Below are 25297 nucleotides of genomic sequence, written 5' to 3' on the forward strand. Positions count from 1 at the left end.
TCCTGTGTGCCCACGACGATATTAGGGTGAACACTCTGGTGAAAACCTGTGGTGCTGTGGAGAGACCGAAACACACCACCTTGAACTGGTACACCTTGTTGTCTAGGCTGAATCTTAAGTACTTCCTTGAAGACGGATGGACTGGGATCTGGAAGTACGCGTCCTTCAGGTCCAGTGTACACATGATGTCTTGCGGTCTCACTGCAAGTCTGACCGTGTCTGCGGTCTCCATGTTGAACGGGTCTGCTTGACAAACCTGTTCAGAGCCGAGAGGTCGATGACTGGACTCCAGCCTCCAGACGCCTTCTTTACAAGAAAGAGTCGACTGAAGGAGCCTGGGGACCCGTCGACGACCTCTTGGAGAGCGCCCTTCTTCAACATAGTCTGGACTTCTGCCCGAAGGGCTTGCCCCCTTGCCGATCCCATGGCAAGGGAGCTCAACGACACTGGATTCGCTGTCAGGGGAGATATAGATGTTGTGAACGGGACGCGATATCCTTGACTGATTACTGAAATCCTCCAGGAATCAGCCCCGAGTTGCTGCCACCTATTTGCGCAACTTTGTAGGCATCCCCCCCCCCCCCCCTGGTGGACTGCCAATCCTAGTGTTTGCAGCCTCAGCCGCTCCCTCTAGGATTCTTTCCTCCCCTGGAGGACTTTTTGACTTTCATGTCCTTGACAGGAAAGGGCTTAGACACCGTCATCTTCGCTGTAGCTGCCGGTTTCGTGGTCTTGGTAGGACGTAGTTGCTGGGTTGCTGGAGGTTTATAGGGCTTCGATGTTAGAGCTCTATGTAGGAGAGAGTCCTGGTTGGACTTCCTCCACCTCTCAGCCGCCTGCTCCACGTCCTTAGGCTCGAACAAGTTCTTCCCCATAATTGAAGAATGTCTGAGCCTGCTGATCTCGGTACTGGGGACCTTTTGATGGAATCTCTCAGACACCGCATCTCAACGTTTCAAGATGGTATTAGCCCACAAGTTTGAGACTTGGTGGGCTAGAAACTCGATCGTACGAGTGCCCGAGAGTAAAAAGGTCTCCATGGCCTTCCTGGTAATTTCTTTGGACAAGTCCTCTGAACGTAACAGGATGCCCAAGGACCCTAGCCAGATGTCCAGCCACGAAGTTGCCTGCATGGCACACTTAGCTACCTTCTCCTGGCTAAAAATCTCCGTTGCCGAAAACGAGACCTGCCGGTTGGAGAGTCTCTCTAGAGGGACTCCCCTGGTAAGCTCTTCCAAAGAGCAGTGTAAGGGAAGAGCTAAATAAGTATCCTCCATGATGTCAAAGTACCTCCTCTGATGGACATGAGGAGGTAGGAGGAGTTTGTTGCCGGCGCTGGATCAGCTGGAGGAGGCAAGCTCGGAGAGCTGGGCTTCGACCTTGTCTCTGGCACTCTTAACCCCTTGAGACCAGGGCAAAGCCGCGCTGGCCTTTAAGGGTTTTTGAGTACCAAAGACTCGGTCCAAGACCGTGTCCTTGCCCTCACGAGGGGGAATCTCTGGATCCGCAAACCCATTGAGATTCCTCATAAGGGTCAGAAATTGCCAGAAGGCATGCCCTGACTCCTGCAGCTCCCCTCCTGAAGGGCTAGCGGCGAAGTCTCCTGTCCCCAAAAGCTCTTCTTGGGGGGACTCGTGGACATTCTCTGAGTGCTTGGCTGGCTCCGGTCTAATCCTTGAGGATGACTTTGGCAAAGTCTTGGAGTCCTTCGACTCCCTCCTGGGAGGGATGCAGGACTCCAACAGCGATGGTCGGAGGCTCTTCTCCACCCCTACCCGAGAAGACTTTCCAGCGCGAGGTTGGATTTCCCTCATTGGTGCGATGGGAGAACGCCTCACCTCACGTGACTCCCCTGAGGACGGGAAATCTTCGTCCGAAGGGGAGGGAGTGAAAGACTGGGGGAGTGAGGAGGCCTTCCTCAAGGACTTCCTTAGAGTCAGCTTCGCCCTTGGAGAAGTTACCACGTTAGACACTCCTCTCTTCCTCTTCAGGGGAGTAGAAGCTGCCAATGATTTGTGGCCCAGCTCAGAGAGAACAGGCTTAAAAGCCTGGATGACCGCTCAGACCAGGGACCCAAACCAAGGCTGCAGACTGACAGCTGTGCTGTCAGAAACTCCCTCTGGAGGGAAGGGGATCGTTCGATCCCTAGGAGGAGTTACCAAATGGGGGTTCGACTGAAAAGATGAAGGAGAAAAGTCCCTGGACCTATCCGGAATCCTCCCTCCCACCGGCGAGCGCGCTGTTCTGCGCTTGCGGGGGGTGGGGGGGGGAAGCGACGATGATGACCTGGCTAAACGTTGTCCTGCAACCTCACGCGAGGGATCGCGCTGGGGAGCGTGCTGATGCTCGCGCGATGGGAATTGCCCTGGGTCGCGCGCTGGAGATTGTTCGCGCTCGCGCGGGCGATGGCGAGGCCACGTGGGCGATGGTGAGGGCGTGCAGGGGCGCGGGCTGGAGAAGGCAGAGGGCACAATGAAGGATGAATAAGCGCTCGCGCGCAGGGTCCGGCCGAAGACCCCGTGCGGGCGATAACGTTGGGCGCGCGCGCATGAGAGCGCACATCTGGCTGTGGTGATGGGCGTGGTGGGCGCGCGTCAGAGAATGTGCGCAAGGGCGCGCTGGTGAAGGATGGCGCGCACGCAGGGACAGATGGTACGTTGGCGATCAATGGCGCGTTGGTGAGCGCTGACGAGCAGGAGTAGAGGTTAACTTCCCCAATGCGCCCAGATCAAAAGATCGTGGGCGCGCAGGAGATCGTTGGCGCGCAAGCGAGCGTTGGCACACAGGAGAGCACTGGCGCGTAGGCGAGCGCTGGCGCGCAACAGGATGAGGGCGAGTAGTAGCGCGCTGGCGTGCTTTAACAGGAGCAACTTCTGTAGACGAGCGCTTGCGCGCAGGTGAGCACTAGCACTCAGGTGATCGTTGGCGCGCAGTTGAGCACTAGCACTCAGGTGATCGTTGGCGCGCAGGGGATACCTGGCGCGTAAGGGACTTATGCACTAACTTGTGCGTAAGCCCTTGATGACCCGAAGGGACCGTTGCCCGTTTTACAACGGGATGTGTTGGCGCCCACAGCGCATCAGCAGCCAGGAACGGCGACGGCAGGTCAGCAGGTCTGGTGGATGGAAGGTCGGCGTTCCCTTTGTAAGGATGACCTTCCACCGAAGGAGATCGCGAACGATCTGCAGAGAAGTCCAGGGATGTAGCTGGTAGAGTCGGAGAACGACGGCGAGGTTCCTCTGCGGCGGACTGCGGTGACGATGAACGGAAGAGGCGCCTCCTAACACCCTTGTGAGGTGAAGGAAGGCCTCTACGGCGAAGAGGAAGGTGGGCTTTACGCCTTATATGCCCTCTGGGGGCCGTGGGGTCAGCGGGCTGACCATCAGCAGTCCTCCAAAGAGGAGTCTCTGTGAGTGAACTCCCCCGAGGGGAAAGAATCACTGGCAGGAGAGACTGTTGGACCTAGTTCCTCCCTCAAAAGATGTTCAGAGGGGGGAACTAAGCCTTCAGCTACATCAGGAACATCACGAGCAGAGGTTTGATACAACTCATCGGAAGCCTCTGCCACGACAACGTCGACGATAGACAGATGATCAACCTCTGCTAAAGTCGGCGATTGTTTGACAACTGCCCCCAACCTGATCATGTCAAACAAGGCTTCCTTGGAGGGTGAACCCTCAAGCTCCAAGGAAGCCCAAAGCTGCAACAAATCATTATTAGACACAGGCATATTTAAATCCTCCCCCGGGGGAGGAGGAGGAACTCTCTCTCCCAAACCCCGAGATCGTTCAACAGAACTACGGCCTACGCTACCACTCGACGGCCTCTTGGAAGAAACCGATCGAGTGGGAGCTTCGGAGGAGGTTTGGGCCACGGAAGAAGAGCCCTTGGGATTTTCTCCTTCAAAGAAACCTTCGAAGGAGAAATATCCCGTCTGGACTTCTTCTTCCGGCGCCCAGAAAACCTCTCCCACTGGGAGGTAGACCACTCCCTACACTCACCACACACTTTATTTCTATCACACTGCTGGCCCCTACAATAAGGACATAGGGTGTGAGGGTCCATCTCGACCGCCGACATATACGTGCCACAAGGGTGGTTGGGTAATCCAGGACACTTTCGCATAGCAGAGGCCAAACTTCACGCACACCTGTCAAAGGAAAAGAAAAAAGCATTAACAATGGCTGTCAAAGAATGCGAAGGTGACAGCGGACACGTCCGACTACCAACCGAGCCGAGAGCAAAGTGAGCTCAAGCACAGGTGTGTGAGTGAGTGGGGGTGGTAGCAGGCTACCCTCCCTACACCCCGCTAACTAGCGGTGGGGTAGTAAACCCTCGTTAAAATTCTAATGGCTCATCATTTCAGCTACGCCGAAAGTAATTACCCATATTAAATAGCGTGGTTTGTATTTCAGTTACGGAACAAAGAAGAATTTTTGGTTATGAGCTTGCTCCTGAAAAGCATTAAACTCTTAAACCTAAATACTATTTTTTTTCAAAGTTTTCTTCTTAATAAGACTGATTTCGGTAATAAAAATGAAGTGTTTACATTTACACAGCTAAGGCTAAAATGATGAGTCATTGGCCAAGCTTGCAAGTGAACGAAACATACTGCCATCCAAAATATCATGCAATTGATCAGCTTAAGCTGAAAAAAAAATCATTAAAAGGCTATGAGAATCATATATGAAATGTTGTCCATATACACTACATGAAAAATGAGGTTGTTAACCTTTTGAGTGCCAACCCCTCACCAAATGATATGGCACTCAAGTCCCAGGCCTGTTTTTGAGGGCATTTTACTTCTAAAAATGTATTACTTTATTGTATATTTGAATAGATTTCCTCTCCATTGATATATAATCTTATGTTATATAAAATTTTCATATAAATAAGTAATAACTGAATGCAAAATAAAACCAGGTAATTACTATATGTAAATTACATCCAATGGTGCTCAAGGGGTAAGAGCCCTTACTTTAGTAGTGCAGGGATACAAGGATCCAGACTACTAACTCAATCTTCTGTCTCGTAATCTAGTCGTCTAAAGTAGCGACTAGGTACAGTATATGGAATGCAAGGGTTTAGTAGTAGAAAGAACTAAAGTAATGAAATAATTTAAAGCTCTGTAAGAGGATCTTGACTTTGTAAGGTGCAATGAATATTCAGAGCCCTTACTAAACGGGATACAATTACCACTACATCCGACTTAGGAAGTCAGGTTATGGTTAACAACTAGGCAGTTAAGATCAGAATTACACACTATATGCTTAGACTCACTGAAATTCCGAGATTAAATAGGTTAAAAACTTTGAAGCCCATCACTGTTAAAACTTGGCTGGTTAAGTGTATATTACAGAACAGTGCTGGAGTGTCATATTCATCATCATCTCCAGTATAAACCTCTAGTCTAGCCTTCTCTGGATTTCCCACTAAACAAAAAGGTTTCATTAGCAATGGAACATGAAACATACTTTCTCTGTTAGGAACAGTCAGGTAATTGCGCTCCTCCTAATAACCATATAAATCATAGTAATATCTGTGTGTAGTATTTGCAAAAAAAAATCCAGGATAAGACAACTTAAAACAATAAAAATTATCCCAATCTGAAAGGGGTGTACGTTGAGTTTAAACGATGTCAAGAGAGACACTGGCCTTTAGCCAATATTGAATTTCATTACTTTATTCGAGGCATGTTTGCTCATTTGAACAAAGGGTGATGTGTATTGTGTTTATAGAGATTACGAAATACGTTCTTGAGAACAAAAAAGTCAACTTTGTACAGTATAGTACTGAATTTTATATCTTATCTTAATCCCCTGCCACCCACGAGATACACACGACCTCAATGAATTTACGCCATTTCTCTCTTTCCTGAGCCATGTCCCTTGAGCTCAACCCAATTCTTTTTCTATTGTCCTCAGCCACATTTCTCTTAGTCTTCTATGTCCTCTCCTACCGAGCGGCTTGTATTCAAGTACACCCAGGACTAATTCATCCTCCCTTCTAAAAATATGCCCCATCTATCTCCATCTTGATAATCTAACTGTATCGTTCATATTGGACACCCCTGCCATCTCACGAATTGCTGCATTTGTTGTGTGATGCTGCCGTTGATTCTCAAATCCTTCTCAATGCTTTACTTTAAAATGCTGTACCACGACTAGTGCCCATAAGTTAATACCAATCTTACAAGTGAAATGTATATTTTAATTTTGCTGTGAACTGATATTCGATTTGACCTTCAAACTCTATTTGCATGCCCATTACTTGTTCTGCCCTCCCTACTCTCTCCTTGAATTATGTAACTAGTGATCAATTGCTGGTAATGATGGTTCCTAAACATTTGAAAAAGTTTGAGTTGGGTAACATTACTCCTCCGATAAGGCAGTTCACTTCGTCACCACTCTAAATCTGCATAACCTCAGTCTTTCTTAGACTCATAACTAATCCAAACCTTCTCCCCTCCAGTACTAATCTATCAATTATTTCCTGCATTTCGGCCATTGTGAAGGCAATTAGAACTATATCATCTATGTATTCAAGAACACAATCACAATTCTGGTCCCCTTTCCATTGAATGTCGTCATTCATTCCTTGTGTTACCTAGCTCATAACATATCAATAACCATAATAAACAGTAGAGGGGACAGTACTCCTGTATTCCCCTCAAATGCATCGGTAAACTACCATCAACCATTATCGTACAAGTTCCCCTACACATATACAGTATGATGTTTACAATCTTTTCTGGTCTTCTATATTGCCTCAAAATCCTTTTTAAAATACTATGTGAAATACAATCAAATACTTTCTCAAAATTCACAATGAGAGAGAGAGAGAGAGAGAGAGAGAGAGAGAGAGAGAGAGAGAGAGAGAGAGAGAGAGAGAGAGAGAGAGAGAGAGAGAGAGAGAGAAAGAGACTCAAATTATTACCAACCAGTGAAAGTGTGCCTTTTGTTTTCATTTACTAATTTAAATAATCTTAATATTTTATGTAAATTAATTTATTCTATTTTATAGATATTACATATTAATTTGTATAATAATTAGAACTTTGAGGTTTAGATATAATAAATAAAATTTAGGAAATAAGAAATTTGCATATACTGTAGCGGGTATTCAGAAATCTTATACAATGATTACCCAAATCTGGGTTCAACTACTGACTGTGCCTACACACTATGGAGTCAAATTCCATATACAAGTGGCATGATTATTTATAAACCTCTTTATTTCATAAAAAATTATATTTCTAATTTCATTAGCTATGTCTATCTTTGCAATTAATTAATTATATTTTTTTCAATGTACTGTATGAGGTATGCTATTGATAAATCCTTTTAGTCTCTTAAAGGTTAAGGTCGAATTGGCAATAAATACTACTTACAAATCCAGTCTAATAAGAATAGTGTTCAGAAATGTAGCTACTCTGCATCATTGTCAAATACAGTGTATAAAGATCCAATGCTTCTTCCCCAAGTAAGGGAAAATGAGGAAGAAACAGAAGAGCAAGTCATTCTATCTTTCCTTCAGACTTACATCAAACACATTATCATAAACAAAATGCTTTCTTGTCATGTATGAGAGCTGGAGTGGCTGAATGTCTACTTGATAGGCCCCCATGGGCCAGGAACACTAGATTTGAAGGAATTGTGAATAAACTTCAATGAATAGAAGAATGCAAAGGTTGTTTGACATTTGTAAATTCCTTCATTATCGGTCTGACACCGAAATTATTTGGAGTCTCAAATAGAACCAATACCCCTGACTTTGTGAGTTCTAGTTCAAGCTAGTACCTTGACCACATCAACGGTCAAAGCGTAAGCTCTCAATTTTCTCCCAAGGCCAGTGTTAAGGTAGAGTTGCCGACATTCAAACCCAATGTCAAGTACTTATCCAAAAGCACTAAAGTTCTCTTACTGGAGACAAAAGCATTTAATTTTGATTACCACCCAGCGCTTCATGATGTGAGGGGATGGTGAAGATCTAAAACCTGAGTCATGAGCCAACAGGTTCTGGCCTTTGGTCAGGAATTTGGACACTAAACTACGAGACTTTCAAAGTGGATTAATACAACAAGTGTGACTTAGCAATTAGTCAACCTTGTGTTAGATCTAATTGAGGACCTCAACATTGTCTATTTAAAAGGACAAAAGATTTTTATAGGTGTAGGAACAACTATGAGAACACAGCAAGTACAAAGTATAGCCTACATTAATCACTTCTAACAAGTTAACATAAATATAAGTAGGAAAAAAAATGGATATTGCTTTAGATGCCAGACCAAGAGGGAAGTTTATAATGGAAAGGAGCAACAAAAATCAGTTGTGTCTGTACTGAACAGTTCTGGACTTCAAAAAACTATGAGACCTTTTTAAAAATAATATCCAGGTTTTGCAAATACAAAATAGAATACGAAAATTCTAAAAAAATCTTAATTACAAAGATATAAACATGAAAATACATTAAGACTTTTTCATTTCTTAAAGTCATACTGGAGAAACATATCCATACAGTGCTTTCTTAATTTTCTTTTGAAAAGTATTAAAAGTGCTATTAGGAGGTCTTACCTAATATCTAAATTTCTGAGGCAATGATTGCTTCCAAGTGCATTCAAGAGATTGTGAAGATCAGTTTTGAGCCTGGAGTCATTTATGGAGAGAGATTCTAGCACACAATCTTCCTCCTGAAAAAAAGAGAACACTGCATAAACAAAGTTGAATATGGATTTCATAAAAATCATTGGAAACTTTTAAGCAGGGCAAAAAAATAAAAAGTCCCAAATTTTAGACTGTATACAAAACGCTTAAAGGTCGGCTGACATGGTGAATACGTCTTTCTATTACAAAGAGCTACCACAACATAAAAAAAGTGATTGGGTTTGGTTTTGATCAACTGCTGTGTTATTTTGTATTGGAGCTTTATTACAGAACTTTCCACATTTTTTTTTTGCACCAGAAATGTGCCGTTCCTTTTCGGCAAAAGTACCTATGACGCCATAGAGAGACTTTGGTAAGAAGCGGATACATGTACAGTATAAACAATATAGTTTTGCCGGAACAGAAGATTTTAATTTTTAGAGAAGTGATTTTGTATCGACTGTTTGAGATTTATGCATTGTGATGCCTCCCAGGTGTTGCAGAGGAGTGCTTGATTACAGGAAGCAAAAATAGCTCTGTATTTCTTCCCCAAGGAGGAATTGTTAAGAAAATATTGGGTCGCTCAAGTGCAATACACGCGGGCCAGATGGACACCAAAGCCAAACCTTGCAACTTTAGAATCTTCATACAGTACATCATTACATTAATTAAGAGACAAATGGTCTTGTTTGGCCATATAATGTTAACAACCACAAAAACATAATAATAATCCTCATCATCATGAAAACAACAACAGAATTATTCATAATATTGATTACAAAAATGATTAAAAATACACCAACCTACACTACATTTCTAACACCAGGTTATGAAACCCATTAATCAATCCAATATTGGCTATTTTTTGGAAACATTTAAAATGAACTTTGCGATGGTGAAATTGGGTATTTTATCTTCATTTTCATGCTCAATTTAAAATATACAACAGACCCCTCCCTCCCTCCCTCTCTTTTTTTTTTTAAATCCCTCTCTTTTTTTTTGGCTTCAAAAAAAAAAAGAGATACACTGTACTTAGATATGACGGACATTAATAACTAGATTACAGTCATACCTCTCTTCACAAAAGAATCAGCTTACAAAATTTTCATGCTGCAAAACGACATGCGAACATTTTAGACTCACATTGCAAAAAATGTTTCATGTTAAGAAAAGAGATTTGTCAGCCAAGCTGAGATTAAAATAGTCACCCATTAAAAAATGTTGAAGAAATTGGATTTACACAATTGGAAATGTAGCTGTAGCCTATAGTTGGGGTAACTATAATAGTACAGTACATATGGTACTGTATATTTTGTATATGTACAGTATTGTACAGTATGTATTGTATTATTTTCTATTTATTATTACTAAATTTACAGGTATTAACAGTTAGTTTAGGTATATTGAATAGTTCAAGTGTATTTGGCTGTACAGTATTTAATTGTGGTTATACTGTAGCTTTATCATAAGATTTATTGAGGTGTTTTGTAGGGTCTGGAACGAATTAGTCGATTTATATGTAAAATGTGACTCTCAAAACGAAAAAAATAACGTTACGACAGCCACTCCACAACGAATTAATTTCATGTTGCGAGGCATTACTGTATATGCATATAGGCATTAAGGAGCTGACAGCTACCTCATGCACCAGAGCCAAGGCCTTGGAACCTCTATAAACAATGCTGGGAACTCGCTCATCACGTTTTGAGAGACTGGGACGGAGGAATCCCAAGGTGACAGGGTACGCAAGAATGTAATAGTGCTACTAGTGACACGCAAAGCACATTCTTAACGTGAAATTGCTGACCACTCCCTGTGAACGACCCCTAGCAAAATAGGCTCAAATGCTCATGAGGTTGACATGGCTTTTGTGTCTTGTTGATGTCCTGGCCAAATAAGGAGCACAGTTGCTGCTTCTTAGTAACACTCAGTAGTGCCTAACAGTCTGGCTGTTCCTGCATGTCAGGAAATCCCTGTAATTGCTAGCCTTCTGCTGTCAATCCTGCCGAGAAAACAGGCTTCTGCCCTGTGCTGCTCAGTTTGGCGCTGCGGCATGTTAGGGACAGCCCAACTTTGAGGAGACTTGACTGCTGATCTGGGAGCACTATTGGGAGGTTAGGAACAGAAAAGATGTTAAGTCACCCAGAATTAAGAGGATGCAGCAGCAGGTGGGTAACTATCAGCCAATCGCCCCTTTTTACACTAATGGTCACAAAGCTTATAATTATTATAGTTATTAGCTGAGATTTCCATGCAGACAGGCTTTAGACAATATGACAGAGAAATTGAAAAGGAATGAGAAACTGAAGTTAAAGCACAAATGTGTAAAATGCCAAATAAACAAATGGTGTGTAGGCTTCAAAAAAGGGTACGCTGCTAACCTGCACCATAACAGTGTATGCCCGTTCTGTCAGCAAGAACAGAAAATAGAGAAATTGAAAAATGAAAACCAATAACTAAGAACACAATTGAAAGAGATCATGACAAAGTTCCAACAGTTAGAAATAAGGAATAAATTACTCATGGATAATGATATAGAAAATGGGATTAGTATCCAAGAAATACAAAATAAGGTAATATCAAGGACAGAACCTAGAGAGGAAATCACAAACAAAAACAGAGAGTTCATGAAACCCTCTAGTTGAAGGGCAGCTAAGGTCAAGAAGCCTAAACAAAAGCTAGGAAATGTAACCAACACCAAAAACAGATTCTCCCCCTAGCAGAGAAAGACGAAGATGAGACAGTGTTAGTCGGAGACTCTATAGTAAAGAACCATGGGAGTGCTTCAGCCTCAAAAAGAGGAGAAAGGTCAGGTCCTATCCAGGTGCCAATACACAGAAGACAGAGGAAGTGGTCAGTAAAACTCTTAACAGAGAACAAGACCACTATTTTTGTACAGGCAACTGGAAATGACTTATTCCTAAGAAAGAATAACTGCTGGCCAAACAAAACCTTTGGCTAAACAGCTAGGAAAAAAATTTTGAAACAGCTAGAAAAAAAATACAGATATTACTATAGTTATAAGTATTCTCCCAAGACTAAATGTCAGCCACTTCACACTTAGTAAGGCCATAGGGATAAACGAAAGGCTTAAGGCCATATGCAAGAAAAAAGTTAAATTTATAAATCTTTGGGACACTTTCTATGGCAAGAGAAAATTATACAAAAGAGACGGAACACACTTTAGTGAAGAAGGCAAGAGAGAATACAGAAACCAACTTAATCTCAGCCTGTACAATTACCTGAACACAGTAGACCAAGAACAAACTAGACCCTTAGAAAATTCTCCAAGAACAATTACAGGATATTTGGCAGAAAACTTGGATAATGGAGATAAAAGTAAAACTAAAACACTAGTAAATCAAGGAAACTAGCAAAGCCACAGAAGAAGAGAGAAAAGATAGAATATTTCCCCAGAGTGGCACAATTCAATGCTTAGTCAGTTAGGAACAAAATGGAAAACTTCAGGGCAATGATAGCTGGTGAGGAACTAAATGTCATAGGCATTACCGAGACCTGGATTCAAGAAAAAACAAAGGATTTTATCGGAGAACACGAAATCCCAGGTTTCAAGTTTTTCCAGAAGGATTGCCTTTCCAAAAAAGGTGGAGGGGTAATGCTCTATGTTAAAAATCCCTTAACCCATCCCCCATAAAAATTAGATTATAAACTGAATGTAAAGTGACAGGTTCAAATAACACCATAGGGAAAAAACATGTCCATACTATCAATATACAGACCACCACATCAAACACAAGGACAAAGAGCTATATAGACAACTTGGACAAGAAGTTAACAAGAAGCTAGCTGTCTTAATGGGAGACTTCAATGCAGCAGTAAACTGGGACACTATGAATTCTACATAAAAAACAGAGGGACATAGGCTACTAGAATTTGTCAACAATGAATTCCTCAATCAGTGGGTCGATAAACCACCCAGGGGAAACAATATACAATACTAGATATTGTGCCAACAATAGAAGAAAATTTAGTATCCAGTGTTTCAGCAGGCAAAAATAATTGCAAACGTGACCACAGAATAGTTAGGTTTCAGATAAATATTCCTCATCTAAAAGATAAGAAAATTATAAAAAAGCCAGACTACTGATAAACCAGAAGGAATATACCAAGAATTTAGAATACGACGAAATGGAAAACATAGATAAACAATGGGACTCCTTTCTATAAATATATATAAAAAGGGAGATAAATGTATGCTGCATAGAAAAGTTTTACCAAATGGACCTCCACAATCTAAGTGGTTCACCAAAGAAATAGCCAATGCACTAAGTAGCAGAGACAGCAAACATAAATCAATGGATCCACAGCCTTCAATTCATGAAATTTCTGAGCACAAGCAATTAAGCTGAAAGGTAGATAAACTAGTTAGAAAGTCCAAGATCAATAAACATAAAAAAGTGTCTTCAGCTAGTAAAGTAGTCCCAAAAGAGGTTTTTATATATGTAAACAGAGGAAAGCCAATAAAAATAACATTAGCCTATTAAGATAATCGGAGGGTAATCTTTTAACAAATGATTTTGTAAAAGCCGAACTGATGAATGCATATTTCACAAATGTATTCACTAGGGAAGAATCAACGACCCTCCTCAAACCAGCTATCAATTATGAAGGGCACCTACCATTAAATAGAATCACCTTTACAAAAAAGAAAATAAAATCACTTAGTAAGTCTAAGGCACCATGTCCATATGATATTCATCCAAGAGAGATTATAGAACTAGAAGAAGAGATAACCCCACACTTTTACAAAATGTTCCAAAATACAGCCAAAGAAAAAAAGGCACCACAAGGAGGGAAACTAGGCAATGGAAAAGCCTCTTGCTGACCATATCAAGAATCTCAGGGCATAAATGGAAGCATCTATGACATACATTTATGGGTATATACGTAGATATATATTTCTTAAAGTACAATAGTATCGGTTTATGAATTACTCAAAATACGAGCATAAAACTTAAAATTAGTTTACAAGTAGTATATTGGTATGCATGCAAAAATTTTTCTCCATAAGAGTTTTTATTGTGGACAGGTACTTCAGACACTAGCATGCGATGTGCAGAAAGCAGTCATGCGGTGCCCATATGCTAGTCAGGCAGTGTTCACTGGATTTTTACACCATTTTCTATCCCCTTCATGCTTTTTCTCTCTCTCTCTCTCTGCACTACTTATAACAGTATCACCCAAATTTAATTTGTGAGCATCTTTGGAATTGTTCTTTCTAAATTTGAGATTGCATGTTCTTTATAGAATTGTGATTGGTATTATTCACTGTGAAGTTAACAGTAGTAACAGTATAGTACAGCATCTAGACAACAGATTGCTCCCTAGGTGATTAAGAAAGATGGTAAGATGATGATTACCTTCGAGGGGGAAAAAGAAATTATCGATGCATGATCAAATAACGCATGTGGTAGAGCCAACAAAAATGTAAAATCAAACAACATAAAACAATTTAAACAACTCCCAAGAAGAAAGAAGAAATCCAAACAATTGATGCTGCAAAAGGAGTACTGACATTAATGAAACGGCTATGTGCTCTTGATAATGTAGAAAAATTGCTTCTCATCTGGATCATTGAGAAGGAATTAGCAGGCAATATGATAAGAGAATATTATTTGTGAATAAGTAAAGTTTTTGTAAGCTGACCTTGTTAAAAATGAGCCAGGCACAGCAGCAGATGAAGAAATATTTAAAGGGAGTTTTGGGTGATTTAAAAATTTCAAGAGCAATGGCATCTACAATGTTGAATGACAAGGTTAAGCTGTGTGCTCCAATGTGAAGGCAAGAAAGAAATTTGTGGTTGAATTCAAGTAAATAGTTCATGGTTTCCGAGTCCTCAATGCCACAGCAAGTGTTCAGTTGCAATGAGATTGGTCTGTTCTAGAAGATGAGGCCCTGAAAGACCTTCATTACTGCAGACGAAAGGGCAATTCCAAGTTACAAGACCGTGAAAGACCATCTAACGCTGCTGTTTTGTGCCAACCAGCTGGGATTGCAAAATAATAAGTCTCTAGGTGTCTCACACACACACAATTCATGAGCCTTCAAGAAATACATGATGCAGTAGCAACTGAACATTATGTGGAGGTCAAACGACAAGGTTTGTTCATAAAATGTAACAATGAAGTTTTAGGTCCTGAGATCCAGAAGAACCTCACACTCCAAGCCTTGTTGCTTATGGGCAATGCTCCTGCCCTTCATACAACCATTGAAGGCTAGCTAATGGAGGAGTTTATAATATTATTATTATTATTATTATTATTATTAATTATTGATTATTATTATCATTATTAATTATTATTATTATCATTATTATTATATTACAGTCGGTCCTCGGGTTACGACGGTCCCGACTTATGCTGTTTCGTGGTTACGAACGCGCCCCCATAAGAATATAAAAAATAATATTAAGTGTCGTTCCGTCTTACAGTGTTAGCATCGTAAGCGACGTAAACAATTGCGAACTAGTTTCTAGCACGCAGCGGATGAATACGCTTTATGGTGGTTGCGGGCGAGGAAGACTGTGTCCCTCAGTTCCAGTTCTACACCATTTCGGTTGTGTTTGGCTGTTCTCACTCTCATTTTTTGGAACTTTTTGCCCTTCGTTATGGCTCCTAAGCGTAAGGCAGATTCTTCTGATGGTAGTTTGTCTAAGAAAAGAAAGGCCATCACCATGGAAGTGAAATTAGATATTATTAAGCGGTCTAAAAACGGTGAAACGCCAACGAACATTGGCCGAGCGTTTGACCTTAGTCGTTCGACTGTGCCTACTATTCTTAAGGACAAAGAGCGCATCGTTGAACATGTGAAAGGATCTGCTGCTATGAAATCATTAGTGATAACCAAGCAGCGTATTGGTTTAATTATTGAAATGGAAAGATTATTAGTGCTTTGATTGGAAGATCAAAATTAACGGCGTATTCCGGTGAGCCTAATGGTGATTCAGGAAAAGGCTAAAAGGTTGTTTGAAGCGTTAAAAAAAGAAAGCAACTGAGATACTTGCGGTTCTAGTCTTTATTCATCATTATGTAATGGGTATTTTAGTGTATTTCTATGTTGGCATGCAGGTTCAAATCACAAAGAAAGCCTTCGGTAAAGTGCGACGTAGCTGTGTCGTTCTTCAACCATCCCCAGTTCTCCGGTTACGACTCCCAAACGCAACGCCACAAAAACGCGTCATACAAGTTGTTGAAAGCTCTATTTGGCCGAATTCAGTCACACACTTATATCTCAAATCACACCAAATTATGTCCATACTTTAAATAAATACTGTACCTGAAAATGTCTCAATCAATATATATCTTCCCCCAATTTTTTCTAAATTTCTGATTTCCTACATCATTTGCATTTAAATTTCAATTATCACAATTGTAAAACTGATAGCGGTAAACACAATGACACGTGATTTATTTTTTCTTATTTTGTTTCTCATTTTCTCGACTAATCATTTCTACAAATATCATTTTCATGTCTTAGATATTTAATTTATTTCATATTAGTATTGTTCATTGTTTTCAAGAGTAGAAGTTACCCTACTGTCAATCTTTCAAGCGCATTCCCTATTTCTAAGCCGATGAAATACCCAAAACCGGAATCTTCCAGTTCATAGTGTCAATCACACACAAGGTGGAATGACAAAAGAACAAGCGATCCTTTTATCTAATTATTTCATTGATATTACATCTCTCTGTTTAACACACAAAATCACAGTGCTTTACCATTATTAAGAGTAAAATAATACAATATAAAACAAATTCATGAAAAGTTATTCAATAATAACAATTAATGGAAAGAATACTTTAATTGTTTAGAGTGAAATACAATAGAAAATAAAGCACTCTTTCGAAAAATTTATTGTGTAATCAGCAGTAAAACAAATAAACATGGAAATGTAGTTTATTATAGAGAAAGTGTGCAAGTATATCCAATGGTGATAAATTTTGTATTTTATACAATAGTTCATTGATAAAAAAAAATTAATTTAATGTTGTTACTGTTCTTAAAATATTCTATCATGATTGTTCATTACTTCTGTTATAGTTAATTCATTTCCTTTCCTCACTGGGCTATATTTCCATTGTTGGAGCCCTTGGGCTTATGGCATCCTGCTTTTTCGACTAGTGTTGTAACTTAGATTGCAATAATAATAATAATAATAATAATAATAATAATAATAATAATAATAATAATAATAATAATAATATAGCTCCTGAGGGCAGATCGGCTGCCTCGTCGTGAAGGGGTTAACATTAAACGTCTTTAAAAAATTAATGAATATGTGTGTACTGTATTTATGAAGGTGTGGAACACATTTGAGAGCATTTCCTTTATTTCTTATGGGAGTGAGCATTTTGAGTTGCAAGCCCACTACCAGAACGGATTAAACTGGTAAACTGAGGTAACACTATCAACTTACAAGAAAAATCAAATCGTGAATAAATATTATTCATAAATTAGTCCATCTTCAGACTTTGCCTCAGTTTTCACCTTTGAAACTATCATTTTAGTTAAATGATTTATAACTAGGGAGAAGAATTTAGCTAATTTACGGTAACTTTAACTACTAGCTTACTATTTTTCTATGTTCATAATTTTCAAATTATATCTTAGTTTAAAATAAGTTTTAACCAGTAAAAATTTTGTAATTTTTCTAATTTAATCAATATTATTTCATTTAAATTTTTCTCTAATATAAACTAATATCACTACAAATTGCATAATTTTAGCAATAATAATTCATCTACAAGTGTATAATGTATCTATATTTCATAACTAATATTTTGTATCCTTCCTTTTCTCTCTAATTGTGATTAAAACCTCTCCTTGTATAATGTTAGAAGGAATGCAAATACATAATTGTAATCATTATTATAGGCATGCAACTCAACTAATTAATCTTGTAATAAAGAAACTTACCTGAATCATTTTTACAACGGACTCCACAACAGGATATACATGTTTACTCTTGATGTTAATTAAATTTCGACCAAGGTCTAACTTCTTGATACTTTTGTTTTTACTAATTGCATCTACAACAGGTCCTAGCTGACTTTCTAAACCTGAAATATACAAGAAAATAAAACATAACTACAAACTCTGACGATAGAAAAAATATAAAGTAAGCAAACTTTCATGATGTACATTATGGGGAAAATCATTATCAATATTTTTATAACTAGGAGACTTTATGACAACACTTTCAACAGTACTAAGACAGCATGGCATGGTCAATTTAATCATCCATCCAGTTACTAATTCACTCCATAATTTTGTCTATTAAAAATAACTGAAATCAGAATTAATGAAACGTTATTTCTAAACAAAATGAAAAATCAAATATTGCTATACAAGCAGTCGTCCACCGCTTCTCACAACGGTTACGTCCAATGACACGAGGTACTGTACTAAAAATTTTGTGAAAAGCATAAGAAACTAATTTTTCCACTACATAAGGCCATTTCAAGGCATTCATAAACACTCCCCACACTGTTAAAAAACTTTCCCACACTCTTAAACCCTTCACCACACTATTTACTATACAGGTCTTAGGGTTACGATGGCCTTGAGTTACGATTCTCCGTTATGAATGGGTTCCCATAAGATACTTATAAAACCCCTCATAAATCGATTTAGAGTTGCGACGTTTGATTCAATAATATGACGAACTACTTGAGGCCAAAAAACTAAAGCAGCAGAATACTGCATTACCAATCACTTTAGCATTAGTCTGCCATCTTTGTTTACGATAAGCATTAGGTAATTTTATGCTATTCATTTTTTTGATATTTTCTTGCCTTTTTTTCTGCTATGCATTATGTCTGGAAAGAATCAGAGATTTCTAATGGCAGTGGACAGCCTAACTACAGGAATGAATGAATGGTATTTTTTTACTGTATGTATTGTTGGAGGCAGCATGAGGAAGGGCAGTGAATGATGGAATGAAGGAGTGAAGGTAAAAGTGGAAGAGAAAAAGAAGACTTTTGAAGAATGGCTGTAGAGTAATAGTGTGGAGAAGTATGAAAGATATAGAGAGAAAAATGTGGAAGTAAAGCGCAAGGTAAGTGAGTCAAAGAGGGCATCTGACCTGAGGTGAGGTCAGGGATTGGGTCATTCATATGAAGAGAATAAGAAGTTTTGGAAAGAAGTGAAGAGAGTAAGGAAGGCTGGTTCAAGAATTGAAGAGACAGTGAGACAGGGAAATGGAAGGTTGTTAAAAGGAGAGGAGGCAAGGAAAAGGTGGGTGGAATATTTTGAAAGTTTACTGAGTGTTGAGGATAATAGGGAGGCTAATATAATTGCTGTTGAGGTGCCGGTGATGGGAGATGAGAATGAGAGAGAGATTACAAGAGAGGAAGTGAGGAGAGCACTAGATGAAACGAGAGTAGGAAAAGCATCTGGTATGGATGGTGTGAGAACTGAGATGTTGAAGGAAGGGGGTGTGAATGTACCTGAATGGTTGGTGAGATTGTTTAATATGAGTTTTGTGTTGTCAATGGTACCAGTAGATTGGGTTTGTGCGTGTATTGTACCACTATAGAAGAGTAAGGGAGATGTGCATGAGTGTTGTAATTCAAGGGGTATTAGTTTGTAGAGTGTAGTTGGAAAAGTGTATGGTAGAGTACTGATTAATAGGATTAAGGATAAAACAGAGAATGCAATCTTAAAAGTACAGGGTGGTTTTAGAAGAGGTGATGAGGTTACATGGAGTTGGTGGAAGGTTGTTGCAAGCAGTGAAAAGTTTCTACAAATGTAGTAAAGCATGTGTTAGGATAGGAAATGACGTGAGCGATTGGTTTCGGGTGAGTGGGGCTGAGACAGGGATGCATGATGTCGCCGTGGTTGTTTATCTTGTATGATGATGGAGTGGTGAGAGATGTGAATGCTCGAGTGCTTGAACGAGGATTGAAACTGGTAGACGAGAATGATCATGAATGGGATGTAAATCAGTTGTTGTTTGTGGATGATACTGTACTGGTTGCAGACTCGGAAGAGAAGCTTGGCTAATTCGTGACAGAATTTGGTAGGGTGTGTGAGAGAAGGAAGTTGAGAGTTAATGTAGGTAAGAGTAAGATTATGAGATGTACAGGAAGGGATGAAGGTACGAGGTTGAATGTCATGTTGAATGGAGAGTTACTTGAGAAGGTGGATCAGCTTAAGTACTTGGGGTCTGTTGTTGCAGCAAATGGTGAAGTGAAAGCAGATGTACGTCAGGGAGTGAATGAAGGATGCAAAGTGTTGGGGGCAATTAAGGTAGTAAAAAATAGGTTTGGCATGAATGTAAAGAGCGTTCTGTATGAGAAAGTGATGGTACCAACTGTGATGTATGGATTGGAGTTGTGGGGAATGAAAGTGACGGAGAGACAGAAATTGAATGTGTTTGAGATGAAGTGTCTAAGGAGTATGGCTGGTGTGTCTCGAGTAGACAGGGTTAGGAACGAAGTAGTGATGGTGGGAACGGGTGTAAAAAATGAGTTAGCAGCTAGAGTGGATATGAATGTGTTGAGGTGGTTTGACCATGTTGAGAAAATGGAAAATGGCTGTCTGCTAAAGAAGGTGATGAATGCAAGAGTTGATGGGAGAAGTACAAGAGGAAGGCCAAGGTTTGGGTGGATGGATGGAGTGAAGAAAGCTCTGGGTGATAGGAGGATAGATGTGAGAGAGGCAAGAGAGCGTGCTAGAAACAGGAATGAATGGAGAGTGATTGTGATGCAGTTCCGGTAGGCTCTGCTGATTCCTCCGGTGGCGTGGATGACTGCAGAGGTGGCAGCAGTAGGGGATTCAGCGTTATGAAGCTTCATCTGTGGTGGATAACGGGGGAGGGTGGGCTGTGGCACCCTAGCAGTACCAGCCGAACTCAGTTGAGGCCCTTGTCAGGCTGGGAGGAACGTAGAGAGGAAAGGTCCCCATTTTTGTTTCACTGTTTGATGTCGGCTACCCCCCCAAAATTGGGGGAAGTGCCTTGGTATATATATGTGTATGGGTTATTTATTGTCTACTAATACTATTTACGGGTACAGGTATTTTCATATTTACGGTACAATAATTTATGAATACTGTAGTACAAATTTTTTTTTTGTTTGTTCAAAATGTATGTTATATGTATACAGTGCAGTATGTATGTATGTACATCAGTATCTTATGTATATAAATCAGACTTACAACTTTTCATAAAAACGGATATCGTTCATAACCAGTCGACCACTTTTACGTTTAGGTGCAATGCTGTACAATATACAGTATATATCTGTACAATACATGTACATGTGAGGTTAGGCCAGCTTAACCTATTTTACGGTAAATTACTGGAGTATATTGTGCAATACACATTCACTACCATATACGTATGCCAATACGTAGAATATTTTAAGGCTAGAGGACATGGAAAATTTCTCTAAATCTTTACTACATAATTTCAGGCTGCGGGACATGGAACATTTCTTTGAAACTATTTTATTAAAAAAAATACTTAGTTATATATGTACCTAATCTTATTAATGAATAATTTTAATTAATTCTCTATGGGATACTCACATTAAGATACACACTCTTAATGAGACTTGAATGACAACAATGAATTAGCTGTGCAGTAGATGATATTGAAGAAGATGATATTTACTGCACAGCCAAATGTAATTTCCATTATAGGGTTTGATTTAAAGCAATTTAAGTAAAAATTTTCACAATGCATCGCAAAGCACACAAGTACAGAGTAACAATTGTCGATGTACGTCTCGCAAAACGCAAAGTGAAACGTGACAAGGAGGGGATGCTGTGCCTCGTGGATTAATCAGCTCCAAGTATACAGATTACAATTCCCTGATTGGTCAACTCTCATCTGTCAGCCAATAGCATGTGGTATACCACTGCTAAATAACAAAACCACCTGTGTTTAAGCTCGCTTTTGTTATATTCTTAGAAATTCAAAATAAAATAAGGGGATTTTATATCATGCTTTTTCTAGACATGCCGCCTAAAATGGAAATCACTTTTTAGTTCCTTTCATCGGCAATCATAACAAACAAACGTACACATTTCCAAATCTGTGTATAGGTTAGCTTTTGCTGCTAGAGATATCTTACAATCTATTAGTTATGTAATGATGATGTTATTACTAATGTTGATTTACTTATTTTATCCTTATATATTCAAAATAAATGAAATAAAAGCAATCTTATATCGTGTTTTTCTTAAACACGGCGCCTAAAATGGAAGCCATTATTTAGTTTACGTTTCATCGCCCATCATAATGACCAAGCAAGTGCATTTACACATACAAGTGATAACTAATGATACTATGGTTTCTAGTTATGATGTTGCTATTACAGATATTTTACTTTTCGTATCCCTAGAAATTCCTACATGTCGCATAACAGGAAAACAATTTTGGTTGTGTTTAGCCAACAATAACAATCAACCGCTAATGACAGCATGATATTTTATGATAATTTTAAGGTCTTATGATTGTCTTATACTGTTACAAAAAATAATTGTACATTCCATTTCCAAAATATTTTTCCTTGATAATGTGTACCCATAGTAATTATGGAAGCACCAGCAAAAAGAAGAAAATAGAGGGCTAGTTTTAAATTAAAAGTTACACAAGCAGTCAAGGAATCAAATAATTGTGCTACCAATACAGTATAACGTTTTATATGGTAGGTTTAATGTTTTTTAATGCTGATAATCTTGATGGGAAATTATATATATATATATATATATATATATATATATATATATATATATATATATATATATATATATATATATATAAATATATACATATATATATATATATATACTGATATAGTATATATATATATATATATATATATATATATATATATATATATATATATATATATATATACGGGGGACCCACAGTGGGAACTCAGGGTTTTGGGTGGGGAAAACAGTATATATTGGAAAAACAAGCCTTTTCTTCTCTATACATTACCTTCTTGGATGTATAATAAACTGATGAAAAAATACGCTAATTATCTATATCCTATACTAACGGTATATTTTTCATTTACTGTATTTGTTGACCTTCTACGGTTAGGTTGTAGTCAGTCTCGTTCTTACCCACATTAACTCTAAACTTCCTTCTCTCATATACCCTTCCAAATTCTGTCATAAACCGGTCAGGCTTCTCTTCCGAGTCTGCAACCAGTACAGTATCATCCGCAAACAACAACTGATTACCTCCCATTCATGATCATCCTCGTCTACCACTTTTAATCCTCGTCCAAGCACTCGAGCATCCACCTCTCTCACCACTCCATCAGCATACAAGTTAAACAACCATGGCGACATCACACATCCCTGTCTCAGCCCCACTCTTACCGGAAACCAATGGCTCACTTCATTTCCTATCCTAACATATGCTTTACTACCTTTGTAGAAACATTTCACTGCTTGCAACAAACTTCCACCAATTCCATATAACCTCATCACATTCCACATTGCTTCCCTATAAACTCTATCATACGCTTTCTCCAGATCCATAAATGCAATATATACCTCCTTACCTTTTGCTAAATATTTCTCGCATATCTGCCTAACAGTAAAAATCTAATTCTACATCCCTACTTATTGTAAAATCCCCCTGTACTTCTAAAATTGTATTCTCTGTTTTATCCTTAATCCTATTAATCAGTACTCTACCATACACTTTTCCAACTACACTCAACAAACTAATACCCCTTGAATTACAACACTCATGCACATCTCCCTCACCCTTATGTAGTGGTACAATACATGCACAAACCCAATCTATTGGTACCATTGACAACACAAAACACATATTAAACAATCTCACCAACCATTCAAGTACATTCACACCCTTTCCTTCAACATCTCAGCTATCACACCATCCATACCAGGGGCTTTTCCTACTCTCGTTTCATCTAGTGCTCTCCTCACTTCATCTATTGTAATCTCTCTCTCATTCTCATCTCCCATCACTGGCACCTCAACACCTACAACAGCAATTACATCTGTCTCCCTATTACCCTCAAAATTCAGTAAACTTTCAAAATATTCCGCTGTATTTTTGTTTAAGAAAGTATATAAAAGTAAAAACATTCATGACTTTTAACAATGTTCAAAACTTTACAGATTCTCCTTTCTCACTTTCCGTTAAATTCTTCCTTCTTTTATTCAATATTTCCCACTAATATATTTTTATATGCAGTAATATTTCTAAACAAACCCTGATTCTGTGTAGAGGAAGTTAATTTATCGAGTAAAAACAACACTCCTGGCTTTCCCAATACTTGCTAACGTAACCAAAGTCTCTCACTTTTATTTCCTTTAATTTTGGCATTCACGTTACTTTTATTTTTATAACAAATTTCATCTATCATTTTCAAATCATTATTCCTCTCATTCCCTTTTATATCCTTATTACTTTTTCCATCCCTTTTATTCATTATTTTCCACTATACTTTATCTGTGCTAATATTTCAATATTAGCTTAGATTCTTCTCACATTTCAGCTCTCCTGTCACCTCTGCCCTTCCCCTCTTCATTCCGCTCCTCCCCTCACCCCTAACTTCCTTCCAGTACAATCTCGCTGACTAGCCAGGCACCTACTCCTCTGTTTCATAATGCTTTGACCTCCTTTTCTTTTTACTTCACGCTTTGCTCCCTGCACTCCCATAACTATTCATTCACTTCTCTTGGCGCTCAACCTATGCCATCGTTCATCTTTTTCCCTTTCATGTTTTCCTAATTCTTTTCCTTTTTTTCCTTATTTTGCTCATCATTTTCCTTATAAAATAATTTTCATGAACAGTTCTTCATCTCCTGGCTGCCCTTCTTGTTCTCAACACTCAAAGTCAGTAATTGTTGATTGCTAAAATGCTTACGAAATGGAAAAATAGAATACAAAAATGGCTTTATTAGAGCATATGATATCCTATGAGACAATAAAATGAAATAACGATTTACAGTAGGAAAATATTGATAAAATATGACTTAGATGATTACCAAATCATGACGCAGCATAATGAACTACAGAAACTGCACTTTTTAAGTCCCCCATACACCGACGACCACCTGTACACAAGGAATTCGTGCTTTGCACATTAACCCTTTTACCCCCAATGGACGTACTGGTATGTTTCACAAAACTCATCCCTTTACCACCATGGACGTACCGGTACGTCCTTGCAAAAAACTGCTATTTACATTTTTTTGCATATATTTGATAACTTTATGAGAAACTTCAGGCATTTTCTAAAATAATGAGACCAACCAGACCTCTATATGATGAAAATTGAGGCTGTTGGTGCAATTTAAATAAAATATATTGCAAAATGTGCTTGAAAAAGAAAACGCCTGGTGGTTAAGGGTTGGAAAGTTCCAAATAGCGTTGGGGGTAAAAGGGTTAAGTCACTGGCCCTAGAGCAGAGCAGAGAATATTTGCTTGGTATTCTATGTCGCATTGGATATCCTGTTCTAGCCTTTAATAGCAAAGTCCTTGGAGACCACTCAGCACCTCCCCAATATTAGAAAAGAATCTTGTACAAGTAATTATCAATTACAAGATTCTAAAGCACCATAACTTCTTACAAAAACAAAATAGGTATCTCATCACCATCACAGACAATTTTGTGTCGACTTTTCCTCTG

General features: G+C 39.0%; 1 protein-coding gene across 22 annotated transcripts in view; it reads right to left on the reverse strand.

Annotated features, from left to right (window-relative positions):
- Nucleotides 1-25297, reverse strand: part of LOC137652986 (F-actin-uncapping protein LRRC16A-like) — a 702357-nt gene that overhangs the window by 390184 nt on the left and 286876 nt on the right. For all 22 annotated transcript variants that reach the window (XM_068386421.1, XM_068386468.1, XM_068386477.1 and 19 more), the window contains 2 exons: nt 17580-17722; nt 8574-8689 (listed from right to left, as the gene is read on the reverse strand). In XM_068386421.1, coding sequence (XP_068242522.1) covers nt 8574-8689; nt 17580-17722 — 259 coding nt within the window. The remainder of the gene's footprint in view (nt 1-8573; nt 8690-17579; nt 17723-25297) is intronic.

This window comes from Palaemon carinicauda, chromosome 1, assembly GCF_036898095.1.
Source record: "Palaemon carinicauda isolate YSFRI2023 chromosome 1, ASM3689809v2, whole genome shotgun sequence".
NCBI lineage: Eukaryota > Metazoa > Arthropoda > Malacostraca > Decapoda > Palaemonidae > Palaemon > Palaemon carinicauda.